Genomic DNA, 13,336 nt, shown 5'->3' on the forward strand with positions numbered 1-13,336 from the left:
ACGTTGTGCAACGCTTAAACAAACAATTATTTTCAAAATATTTTTATTAGAAACTCCAGAAAGATTTTCACAAAAAAATTACATACATAACAAGTAAAGCGGCTATTCTTCAAAACATTTGGAGAAGTAACTACATTTTGGATACGTCCAAATAGTGGCTAGTCCATGCAAACTGGGGAGACAAATTCTAAGGAATGATGTCATGAAAGGCCATACGATTTAAGAATATCGATATCCCAAAACCCCTTAAACCCCGCCATCACGAGCTTCTCCCCTTTCCCTTTGCATCATCTCCACCAAATTCTCTCCTCCAAAACACACACACGAATCCAATAATGGGTTTCTTCGACCTCAACATACCATATTACGAATCCGATCGAAACATCACAAACAAAACCGCCCTAAAAGCCACACGCCTCAAGCTCACCATCAAAGCAATGGAACTCGGCTACACAGGAATCGCCTACAACCGTACGATCAAAGGCGTAATGTCCGAATCAGACCGTTGTTCTATCTCCTTATTCCCTGTTTCTTCTATTGTCAAACTTGCTCCTTCACTTGCCTCCTCCGTTGAGTTCCGTAGAAAACTCTTAAACGTCCCCGTTTCCTCCCCGTTCCGTCAGTACACGCGCTTAACTGTTATGGTTGATAGCTCGGCTCAGGCTTCCGCTCTTAATTCGGGAAATCCTATTTTGAAAACCTATGATGTTGTTGCGGTTAGACCCCTCAATCAGCTTGCACTCGAACAGGCTTGCCAGGTTTCCGAGGTTTGTTGATTAATTAATTTGAATAATTACTGGATGTTAGTTTATTTAAGTATGACCTAGAGGAGGATCCATGATTTTAAATAAGTGGGTACGGTGTACCCAGGGGCATATCTATGTGTTGGAGCATGGGTCACGTGAACCCATGCTCCTCTCTATGTATTGAATTTTAAAATACACAGTAGTTTACAAAAGGCCTCTTGAGTTTAAGAGGCCAGAAGTACTCTCATTTATATTAAGATACAAGAAACTGTCAATGAAACTAATTACTACATATGCGTACAACACTAATTACAATAATATCCTTGTCACCCTCCCTTAATCTGAAGGTGAGGAACGAACATGAAGATTGGACATAAACTCCTTGAATTTTGCAGCAGAGACAGCTTTAGTAAAAACATCTGCAAGCTGTTGCGAAGTTGGAACATGAGAAACAGTAAGATCACCTTGATTAATCTTCTCACGAATAAAATGATAGTCCAAAGCAACATGTTTCGATCTGGAGTGAAATTCTGGATTATGCGTCAGATGTATGGCACCAATATTATCACATTTTGCAAGGCAAGAATAGGAGTACGCAGATAAATGCCCACGACACGTAAGATAAATTGTATCCATGTAGCTTCAGCAGTGGCAACAACTAGTGCACGATATTCAGCTTCTGTGCTGGAGCGGGAAACAGTCGGTTGTTTCTTTGTAGACCAAGAGATCAATTTATTCCCAAGAAAGATGCAAAATCCAGATGTTGATCGACGAGTTGCCGCACAACCTGCCCAGTCCGAATTTGAAAATATTGTCAGAGAGACGCAGGACTGTTTGCAGAGCTGCAAGCCATGAGAATGTGTTCCTTTAAGAAAACGAAAAATCCGCTTAACAGCTTGAAGATGAACTAGCCGAGGTTGATGGAGAAATTGTGAAGCCATGTTCACAGCAAATTGTATATCTGGCCGCGTAAATGATAAGTATTAAAAGCTACCTACCATTTGGCGATACAGCGAAGGATCATAAGAAATGGTGTACCATCAAAATGCCATTCAATTTTGCTTTTGCTGTAAAGAGGAGTTCGAATGGGTTTAACTTCTGCCAAATTAAACTTATGCAAAAGATCCAATATATACTTCCTTTGCGACAAAAGAACCCCATCATTATTATGAACTATCTCCACGCCGAGAAAATAGCGAAGGGAGCCAAGATCTTTCATTGCGAATTCAGATTTTATGGATGTTATAAATTGAGAAGCAAGCATCTTTGATGATCCAAAAATAGCAGTGTCATCAACATAAACGAGCAGAATCAAAATAGCACTCTCTTTGCGAAAGATGAACATGCTATGATCTGAGATAGATTGTGCAAAACCAAGGTCCAAAAGATAAGTCGCAAGTCGAGTAAACCACGCCCTAGGCGATTGTTTCAACCCATAAAGTGCACGTCTTAACTTGCAAACATGGTGTGGATAATCTGGATGTTCAAAACCTCTGGGTTGGCGCATATAAACAACTTCATTTAACTCACCATGTAAAAAGGCGTTAGAGACATCCAGTTGATGCATACACCAATTATTAAGAAGAGCTAAAGATAACACTAGACGGACAATGCTCATTTTGATCACAGGGGCAAAGGGATCTGTATAATCTAAGCCTGGTTGTTGAGAAAATCCTTGTGCAACCAAACGAGCTTTGAAGCGGTCGATAGAACCATTAGCACCACACTTAATCCGATATACCCATTTATTCCCTACAATGTTCACATCAGGAGGTGGAGGAACTAATATCTAAGTATGGTTTTGTAGGAGAGCGTTAAACTCTTTACCCATTGCATTAAGCCACCTAGGGTCCTTTGCAACTTGTGCGAAGGAAGTTGGTTCAGAAGGTGTACTAGGAAGAGAGATACTAAGTGAGGGAAGAACACGTGGTTTTAGAGACCCTGTCATAGAACGAGTAATCATGACATGTGAACGAGTACCTGATTGTTCGGAAGCTTATGGTTGAGAGTAATTAGAATTATTAGGAGATAATGATTCTACATTTTGAGTAGAAATAGAAACAGGAATATGTGAAGTTGGTTGCAAAGATGTAGGAGTAGACGATATTATTGTAGAAAGAGGTTGCTTGTTTTGTGGAGATAAGGAAGGAGATTGGAGGGGAGTTGAAGGATTTGAACTATGATTAGAATTTTGTGGAGATAATGCTGATGGAGTTAAATACGAAACAGTTGAAGAGCGCGCAACATGCGTAGGAAGTTGAGCAAATTTATCACTATTTGAACGTGAGAAAGAGAGTCCTAAGAGAAGTTATAAACATGTTTTGAGGAGTTAACGAGATAAAGGGGGAAGAAGTTATATCTGTTGTGGAGATGAAATCAAAATTAGAGATAGCAGTTGGTAAACCACACGTTTTATGCAAACTAATTAGAGGAAAAGTAGGAGAAGGTGGCGTGGCTTTTGGTGATGAAGGAAAATAAAAATTTGAGTAGACTTTCCTGGAAACATATTAACATAGGGAAACAAGGATTCTATAAAAGTTACATGACGTGAAATAATTATCCGATTAGTGGATGGATCCAAATATTTGAATCCCTTGTGTTGATGAGATAGTCCAAGAAATAAGCAAGGTGCAGAACGAGGCTGAAACTTGTGGGCAAAAGAATGTGCAACATAAGGGTAGCACAAACACCCAAATACCTCAATTAAATTGTAATATGGTGGTTTACCATACAATTTTTCATAAGGAGAAATAAAATTGAGAATAGGAGGAGGAGTGATATTAATTAAATGAACCCTAAAAAGAGAGGCATCTGCCCAAAAAGAAAAAGGCATTGAAGCTTGAAAAAGAAGACATCGTATCAGATTATTAACATGTCGATGCTTTCTTTCTACACGACCATTTTGAGCGGAGATATATGGACAGGAGAAGCGATGAATAATTCCATGCTCGCTAAAAAAAGAACGAAAAAGAGAATTGTTATACTCTCTGCCACCATCGAATTGAAATTATGCAATAGATGAATTGAAAATGTTTGAGACCATTTTATAGAATTCTTTGAATTTATCAAATGCCTCCGACTTGTTCCGCATTAAATAAATCCAAGAGTACTTTGTGTAGTCATCAAGAAATAAAATATAATAACTAAAACCAGAATTTGAACTAAATGGAGCTTGCCACACATCTGAATGAATTAAAACAAAAGGAGAGTGTGCAATATTATGAGAGGAATTAAATGGCAACTTAGATTGTTTGCCCAGGTGATAAATATTACAACCAGAAGTTTCAAAAGATGAATTACATGGAATAAAACCCCTGCGAACTAAAGCTGCAAGAGAACGCTTCCCCGGATGGCCGAAACGTTGGTGCCAAAGAAAGGAAGGCGAGACAACACTTGAAAGAGTAACATGAGAGGAGCGACGGGAGACTGTGTGAACTGGATAGAGAGAGCCATTATTCTCACAACGGAGTAATACTTGCTTGGTCTTCTTGTCCTTAACAAAAAACCGGAGTCAGTGAACTCAATGAGACAATTTTTGTTATCCGCACATAAACGTTGAACTGACATTAGATTCTTTTGTAGAGAGGGAACATATAAAACATTCTTTAATTGAAGAGGCTTCGAAGACGTAATAATAGATGAAGAACCAGTAGATAAAATGGGAAGAAGATTACCATTTTCAACCATCACCTGTGACGAACCAGTGTAAGTAGAGGGAGATGATAACAAAGATTGATTGTTCGTCATATGCGCAGAAGCACCAGAATCAGGATACCATACAAAAGGTTGGACTTCCTCCAAATTCATAGCAGCAAATGATTTTGGTAGTGAATTGGGAACATAAGAATGATTAAAACGGTTCCTACACTTGAGAGCAGTGTGATTAAAGTGAAAACAGATTTGACATTGTTTAGTCGACGTGAAAGGAGGTCGACCAAGAACTCCATCACCTGGAGAGGAAGGACGAAAATTTTGTTGAAAACCAGCCCATTGATTTGAGAAATTAGAGCGAGTAGAGTATTGACCTCGACCCCTGCCTTTGTTCGATCTACCATGACCACGTCCATTGTATGATACTTTTAAATATGTATTAGTATGAGATAAAGTAGAAGAATGGGGTTGAGAAACTGGTTGTGTTGGAGTGGAAGCAACTAAGGCAGTGTGAGAAGTGGGATCATCATTGTTTGTTGGATTAATATGTGCTTCTTCAGTGAGAAGTAATGGACGCAATGCTAGAAAAGTTGGGAGAGTTCCTGTAGCATTTAATCCAGAGACAAAAGTTCGATAGGAAGATGGAAGTCCTTGCAATGCTTGGGTCACTAAATCATCATCAGAAACTGGTTTTCCAATTGCTCTAAGTGAACAAGCAAGAGAGTGGAGTTGTCGAAGATAATCCTCCATGGAAAGTGAGCCTTTCTTAAAATTCTGAAATTTTGATTTCAGATGAATTGACGAGGATGAAACCTGATCAAGGTAGAGAGAAGCAAGAACATCCCACACCTCTTTGGAGGTTTCACAAGCATAGTTAAGAAGAGAATCAAGAACTGGAGGTGAAAGAGTGACATTGATCCAACTGAGTGTTATAGTATCACATTGAATCCACAATCGATACTCATCATAGGTTGATGCTGGACATGGAATAGAGCCATCAACCAAAGAAAGAAGGTTGTGACTTTTTAGAACAGTAAGAAAAACCTTTTTCCATGTAAGATAATTAAGATTTGTCAACTCAATAGGTACAAAACCTTTAATATTAGAAATAGTTGGAGGAGGATTTGGAAGACCCAAAGAGGATTGAGTGGAGATCGTCTGATTTGGAGAAGAAGTTTGAGTGGAAGAAGAAGTTTGGGAAGCCATGGTGCTCTTGATACCAAGTTGAATTTTAAAATACACAATAGTTTACAAAAGGCCTGCTTGAGTTTAAGAGGCCAGAAGTACTCTCATTTATATCAAGATACACGAAACTGTCAATGAAACTAACTACAACATATGCGTACAACACTAATTACGATAATATCCTTGTCACCATGTAATAATGTTATATTTCTTAGAAATACATGTGCATCCAAACTCAAAGAGTCTTATGGTCCAATGATTGTTAGGTGCACCTTTGCAATTCAATTCTCAGTTTGTAGGCATGTTTAGCGTCCCTCTTGAGTTTTAATTATGTTTTTTTTATTTGGTTTATCCATTCAAAATTTTCAAATCTAACACATTGAAATCATTGATCTCCCTTTGTCATCGCAAAATTTTATATAATTAAAACTAATAGCAGTGTATGTTATAGCATAGTTCAATGACCTTAGTATTTTTGATATGGAATATTAGTATATATGTTAAAAATCGCTAAAATTGTAAGAAAAAATTTAATTTTAACCTATAATTTCTAGATAATAATGGATTTGTGGTAAGAATCTAACGGTTGAACCCATCAAATATAAATCCTAGATTTCCTCTTTGTAATAGTGTATCCATTTCTTGGAATCCTGGAATATACCATTGTGCTCACTATTTCCTTTTTAGCTGTGGTCGTAACTTAGCATACCTATGTACTTTTGAATTTTTTTGAAGTTGTGTGCCTCCTCAGTTTTGACTGGGCGTGGAGTTGAAGATATGCATTTTGAGGAATATATCATATTAGTGGTAGTGGAATAAAATAGTAAAGTAACTGTTGAATAGTTAGTTTGATAGAGAAAACATGACATTGAGTTTTAAAGTTTGAATAGTTTAATCAATTTTGAATAGTTGAATCAATTCAAATAATTGGAAATTATTGAAGCTGGATAGAAATTGAATGATCTTACATTTTGGAAGATCTCAAAATAGAGAGTGGGTCTTATAAGTTGAAATAGAGAGTGTGTGTGTCTATATATATATATACATATATATATATATATATATATATATATATATATATATATATATATATATATATATATATATATATATTAAGAACCAAAGGCGCAGCCCACGTTGTAGATTGGAAAAAAGGGACATAAATGCATTGCACACTGCACATTTGAGCAGCTTCCCATGCTTCAGAGGTTTGTTGAATAATAGTGACACTACTCTTTCTGCTGAGATTGAAGATTCATGGAGTATGGTAGTTCAATAAAGTACGAGTTAGAGACAGTTCCAAAATTTTGAAACAGTGGTAGCATGCTTTCACTATAGTGTGTGCTTATTGGTGTGGAATAGCATTAGTATATGCCTCTGAGAAGTTTTGAACTATGCATGTAGAGTTTGAGTCAAAAAACTTGTAAATCAGTCAATGGTACACCATGCACGATAAAAGGCAATACAGGTGAATACTTATGACTATAGGTTAGAGCTGTATGATGCATTATAAACCATGCACTAGCGGCCATACATTGTCTGTAATTGATGGAACATTTTTTATTCGACAAGTAATGGATGTGTTGGTTAGGAGTTGGGACTAGTTAAAAGTTTTGTTGCTATTATCTGCCTATATTTCCTTGGAGACTTTAGATGTTGGCATTCACGTGTGTATGCATATCTCTAACATCATTTTTTTGCTTACCTCCTCCTTTTCAATTTTTAGGTGGACATAATTGCTATTGATTTCTCAGAGAAGTTGCCCTTTAGGTTGAAGCAATCTATGGTTAAAGCTGCAATTCAGGTGTGCCCTTTATGAATGTATTATGTTATTCATGAGACTATTCTTAGTGCATGTGCACTTCATCAAATATTGGTATGATAAACTATTGATAAATTGAAAGGGGAAGTTCAAGTGAGTCTAAGGCTATGGAGTTATGATGGGTCATTTCACCGAGGCTCTTTGGGAAAGATTGTTCAATAATATATTTTTGAACCCTGGGAATTCTGATTAAACTGAAGCAGTCACTTTAATATAATGGACAATGGTAGTGCTGACTACTTCCTTTTATTCATTTTGAATAATGGTTGGAGAGGACCTGTCATGTGTGAGTAAAAGTTGGGTTCTCAATATATTATGATTTCGTTTTTCAGTGTTAGTAAGTGTGTGCTTCTTAAAAAGAAGAGTAGCCTTGGAGAGACGGTAGAGTTGTCTCCATGTGACTTATAGGTCACAGGTTGGAGCCATGGAATCAGCCACTGACGCTTGCGTTAGGGGAGACAACCTACATCACACCCCCTTGTGGTGCGGCCCTTCTCTGGATGATTCGTTTCACCGAGTAGGCAACGACAAACATTTGTTAGAGAAAAAATGATTTGTTCCCTTGATTTTATACCTATCAAGAAAAAAAGAAGAAGAAAGCCTTTCCCTTAATTTTATTCTGGTGACCTGTGATTCTGCTTTTGGTTTATTTTGCTTTCTCCTTGGTTGGACAAGACGTTGCATAACCTAGCCTTATAAAATCCAATCATAGGAGCACAGGTTATTCCGGATCACAGTTTGCAAATATATGAAACAATTATACTATGACAAGGACCTACTGGCTGCACGTCATTTTGTCCAAGACCCCAATACAAAATTTTCAGTGCTAGAAGCTTAACATGACATGATAAAGATTTATGTTTCTATGGATGTTATACACAAGGGATGTAGAATAGATGGTTTATGCTCAATGTTGTAGTGTAATCCAAAATATAGTGATCAGCATTGGGAACTTCCCATGCACATATCATCCAAACTATGCCCCTCTATACAAATATTTGGCTACATGCTCCTTTTGTCAGTATGTGAGTTTTGTTGGCATGCTATTTCCTCTCTTTGGTCAGTAATATATGGATGAGGTAAACCAATGGCCTGAAGGCGCTTATAATTCTTTCTGAAGATAGCACGCAAATTTGTTGATGATTAAGTCTTGCAACAAGGTTGAGAACTGACGTCCATGGAAGCAATTGAATCTCCATACTTAACATTATGTAAATCATGTTCATATGTTTATTTTGCTAAAGGGACAGGAAAGGAGCTATATGCTCTGATGAATTATCATTATTGCCAGTGAAACTCCTTTGGGAGGGATCTCTATGTTCATTTGGCTGTACAATTTGATTCCTTACAGATAAATGGGTTTCATTTCTGTCTAGGGCTTTTGATATGCTTAAATCTTATTCACCTAGATGGGTGAATGAAAACTAATGTGTTGGAGAAATAATATTCATTGCTTCATCAAAAAAGAAAAAAGAACCAAAATAGTGGAGAAACCTCTTAACTTAAAGGAAAAAATGAGTTGCATCCAGGGATAGTTGCTCGTGGAGTGGTGTATGCTTGAAGTTAGCTGAACCACAATTTAATTTGAGCTCTTTATGGTGTTTCAGGATGATTGACAAATTTGTTGTTCTTTTTAACTGCAGCGTGGAGTGTATTTTGAGATGACTTACTCCAGTCTTATTTTGGACTCCCAAATGAGGAGGCAAATGATATCTAATGCTAAGGTTAGTCCAAGAAATTCTGGTTTAATTCTTTTCTATTTGGTTTTTATAGGTGGTAGAGTATGTGTTTAAGAGACATAGAATCCTCTTGACAATAAGTAAAACAGACGAGAACTTTTCAACCTATACTATAACTATGGTTACTATGTGTTTGTGGGTCAATAGGGAGTGAATATAGAACAGTTAGGAGAATCAATCATTGGTTCATGTTGAACTGATAAGAACCAATGCATGTTATTATCTAACAAGCTTAAGACTACTCAAGCTCTAGTTCGACTACATTTTCCTTTCTTTTTCCTTTTACAACAACAGCAACAAGTAAGCCCCATCCCAGGCTAGTTAGGTCAGCTATCTGAATCCTCACTATCCATTTTGCTCCACTTAGACTTGTCTTTATTTGTTTTTTCTTTATAGATAAATTAGCTCATAGGTTCTTTTACACAGATTCCATATAGGAAGTGCATATGCCAAATTTAAAGTGGCTTCTGAACATTTCCTGAGTTTTGATGGGTTGCATCACTGCTTCAGATTTTTGATGGGTTGCATCATTGCTTCTATTTCATCCTGTTTGTTGAGTAGTCGACTCAAATTTATATTTCCACCTCATGTGTGCATAGTGGGAGCTTAGTGCATCGAGCTGCGCTTTGTACCTTGAAATATAAATCCCTTTGGGCGGCGTTGCCTTTTCTGGAAATCTTTGTCAAAATTTGGTTGGATCTAAAGGCAGTTGGCATGCATCTTAGACCTTTACGAGGTTATGTTTCTTAGAATTTTAGATGCTATACTCACAATAAATCCACATTGACTTCATCCTATCTTGCACGTTCATGGATTTGAAACTAATACCAGCGCAAAATGATTCTGCTAACCTGGCTAGGGTCCAAAAATTGGAAAATGTAGGGAGCACATTGCATAGTTACAAGTTAAGCATATAGCAAAGACATTGATTGTCAGTAAATCATAGAAGGAAGCAAAATGTAGGAAAATACTATTAAATGAAACTAGACACCTTATAGCAGATCGTAAACCTCAAGATTCAGTAGCAAGGAAGAAGTTCTTGCTTTCATGTTATGAAACACGCACCACGAAGCATCTTAGCAGACACCACTGCTCCTCCAGGCACTCTTTCTAGGGTAAGGTGAAACTAGTCGGAGATTCTGGTTTTCCAGATTTTAAAATAAATTAAATATTCATTCTAATTTAGGAGTTACGATTTTGTATTTTTTTTCTGATGTCGGTGTCTTGAATCTACTCTGATCTAATTGCTAAATCTCCAGCTGCTGGTGGATTGGACTCGAGGAAAGAATCTTCTTTTCTCAAGTGCTGCTCCTTCTGTAACAGAACTTAGAGGGCCATATGATGTAGCAAATTTGGCATCTTTGCTTGGGCTCCAACTGGAACGTGCTAAAGCAGCGGTTTCCAAAAATTGTAGGTAACTTACAGAAACATTCATTTTTTATTATTCACTCTTGCTCGATGAATATTGAAGTTTTCTCTTCCTTGGCAGAACTGTTTTAACTAATGCATTTAGAAAAAGGTGTTATCACAAGGAGACAATTAAGGTTGAACTAATAACTTCGGGTGCCAAGAAACCTGAATTTGATGATTGGCTCATTTGGGATCCTATCTCTAGTGGTGAGGGCGATTTGCTGTTAGACGACATCAAGAAATCTTTCTCAGTCTCGAGCAATGTATCAAAAAATGTGAAACGCATTGATTTTAGTTCTGTTGTGAATAACCTGCCTTCACATGGACTCCAGATTAAAGATTTAATATCTACGACAGAGCTGGGGCAGGAGCCTCTGGATACTATTGCAGAATTGGCTGGTGTTAAGGAGGATGAGATGGCTCTTCCGACTTCTGGGATATCAGAACGACCAGGTGGTGTCAATTTTCCACCTGAAGAATGTTCACCTGTAGGAGGTGATCTGCAGAAAATCCATCAGGCCTCTAGCTCTGAAGAAGTTAAGGTGCCATGTTTGTTCATTGCTCCTCTAAATGATGCTGATAATTTGGAAATAGAAAAGGAAAGTGATAGGATTGATGAGGATATGAAATGTACAGAGAAGTTAGACATAAAAGATACATCTGGGACCAAAATTCATGATTTCCAAACAGGAACTTCTACAGCTAGGTGTGAAGGATACATTCTTATGCCAGATAGTGCGACAATTCGTGCCTGCAGAAATGATATTGAAGTCAAGGAAATTATTATGATTGAAAATGACGAAATGAAAATTACTAATAACTTAGACATGCAAGATACCTCTTCTGAGAACAAAGTGCATGATTTGCAACCTGGAACTTTTTCTGCTAGTGGTGAAGGGTATGCTGTCTTACCAGAGAGTGCAGCAAACTACACTTGCAGAAGAGATACTGAAGTCACACTCTCTGTTGATTCTTCCTTAGCAGATATTTTCACCCTCTCAAAGGATGGAACTTCCACTGGTTCATCTGGTCAACATCTTGGGACCTTCGACAGCTTCCACACAGATTTCCGTGATCAAAATGGTGCATTTGGTGGTGTCTCACTTGAGGCACAACTTAATAACAAATCAACAGAGAAAGAGCAATCTAGGGAGATGAGATATCATTCTGCTACCTTAGCTGATGGATCGTACAACAATGAGCTTAATAATTCAATGGAAGTTGATAATGAGAATTTGGTTGTTGACAATCTGCCAGTCAAAGATGTTTCAGAGGAAGAGCTGAAGCACACCGGCAATAATATTGGACTAAGTTATCAGATCATGGGTGGATCTCTGTCAGGTATAAATCAATTATTTTATGAGTACCAAATAATTGTATTGAAATTCAATACTCTTTCCAGTTTGTTTGTCCGACTTTGGTTCCTAAGGGTTAAATTGACCTGTTTTCATTTGTTTTCAACGCAGATTAACTATTTGTCAAAACAAATTTTAGATTTAATTGAGAAAATGATGATCAATTAAGTAGCTTTTATTTTAGTCCTGATAAACAATAACCTAGTGAAAATGAAATGGGAGAAAGATTTGAAGTGGTTGAAATGTATTAACTATCATCTTCTGTCTAAGAGTTCTGTTGACTGATAGCTTCAGATGCACCATCGTTATCTCCTTTACCCTCTATCTTCCTGATCTCAGTTGCAAAAGTATTGTTCTTGCTAGCATCATTATATGTTGAGTCAGCAATATCTGTCATTCGATCAACCCAAGCATGTTGGTGCTTACTGGTCATTATTAGCATTTGATTCCTTGCCATGGTCCTAAGTTGATTCTCCAAATTTATTTCTCCTTATGATTGGATTGACGTTTGGAGAGGGATGGTTCAGGACTTTCAAAATCGATAGCTCTGCATAGTCTCTTTTCCTTCAAGTACTTGGTTACCACTTGTGTTTGTTTGAATTCTATAAGCAATAATTATCTTTTTCTGGTCTGTGCTTCAGATAAAATATCTTTTGAGCATCTTCTACTTCAGGTGAAAAACATATGGTTAACACTTCCATCAATCTATTGCAGGGAATATGAAACGTAAGACATCTTATCGACCTTCTTTGTTTCCTTTCAAACGCTTGCTGAGTCATAGGGCTTCCAAGTGGAAGGCTCAGAGGTTGAATCAGTTTACGACTTTGTGAGGTTTGTCTGATTGTTTATTTATGTCAATTGACAAGTGTAAGATTATTGATGATGCAATTACATGTGATCAGTTTGATTAAGTTTATATTAGGCAGTTGAAGAGGAAAGCATTTTCCTCCTGTCTATGGTGTCTTTTTATATTGTTGCTATTCCCTATTCCCTCTCAATTACCTACCATTTCTTAGATGAGGCTGATCCCTCTGGCAGTAGCTTCTAATACTTACGTTTGACATTTGACCTTGTCAATCGTCTTTATTTCTTTGTTATCTATTCTGTTTTCCCCTTCTTTTTTCTTTTTCCTATCTTGGTTGTTTATGGTTTTGGAGGATGTAACCTTTTAGAGGGAATCTTTTTTGACAAGTGCAAAAATTATAGGTGTTTGGTTTTGAAGGATCTAATGTTTTTCTTTTCTGTTTATGCATTTTGCCACCTCCAAGCAACATCATATTTTATGAGGTTTGTGCATTTAAGTGCCGTAGTATATATTCATAGTTTCTGAGTACATATTACTTCAGGTTCCTGTCTCCATAGGAATTCTTATATTATGCTTCCAAACTCGGTGTATCCGCAGGTGAACTGGACCTCCGTGTCCCCCCC

At 37.2% G+C, this 13,336-nt stretch overlaps 1 protein-coding gene across 2 annotated transcripts in view; it reads left to right on the forward strand.

Moving 5' to 3' along the window:
* Positions 1-237: 237 nt before the first annotated feature.
* LOC109215732 overlaps positions 238-13,336 on the forward strand; it is a 16,801-nt gene continuing 3,702 nt past the window's right edge. The window contains exons 1-6 of one of the 2 annotated variants that reach the window (XM_019379850.1): positions 238-767; positions 7,309-7,386; positions 9,048-9,128; positions 10,403-10,557; positions 10,633-11,894; positions 12,623-12,739. In XM_019379850.1, coding sequence (XP_019235395.1) covers positions 336-767; positions 7,309-7,386; positions 9,048-9,128; positions 10,403-10,557; positions 10,633-11,894; positions 12,623-12,738 — 2,124 coding nt within the window. In that variant the 5' untranslated portion in view covers positions 238-335 and the 3' untranslated portion in view covers position 12,739. Of the gene's footprint in view, positions 768-7,308; positions 7,387-9,047; positions 9,129-10,402; positions 10,558-10,632; positions 11,895-12,622; positions 13,126-13,336 lie in introns of those variants that run through there. The other variant, XM_019379849.1, reaches the window with a different exon arrangement.

Source organism: Nicotiana attenuata, unplaced genomic scaffold (genome assembly GCF_001879085.1).
Source record: "Nicotiana attenuata strain UT unplaced genomic scaffold, NIATTr2, whole genome shotgun sequence".
NCBI classification, from domain to species: domain Eukaryota; kingdom Viridiplantae; phylum Streptophyta; class Magnoliopsida; order Solanales; family Solanaceae; genus Nicotiana; species Nicotiana attenuata.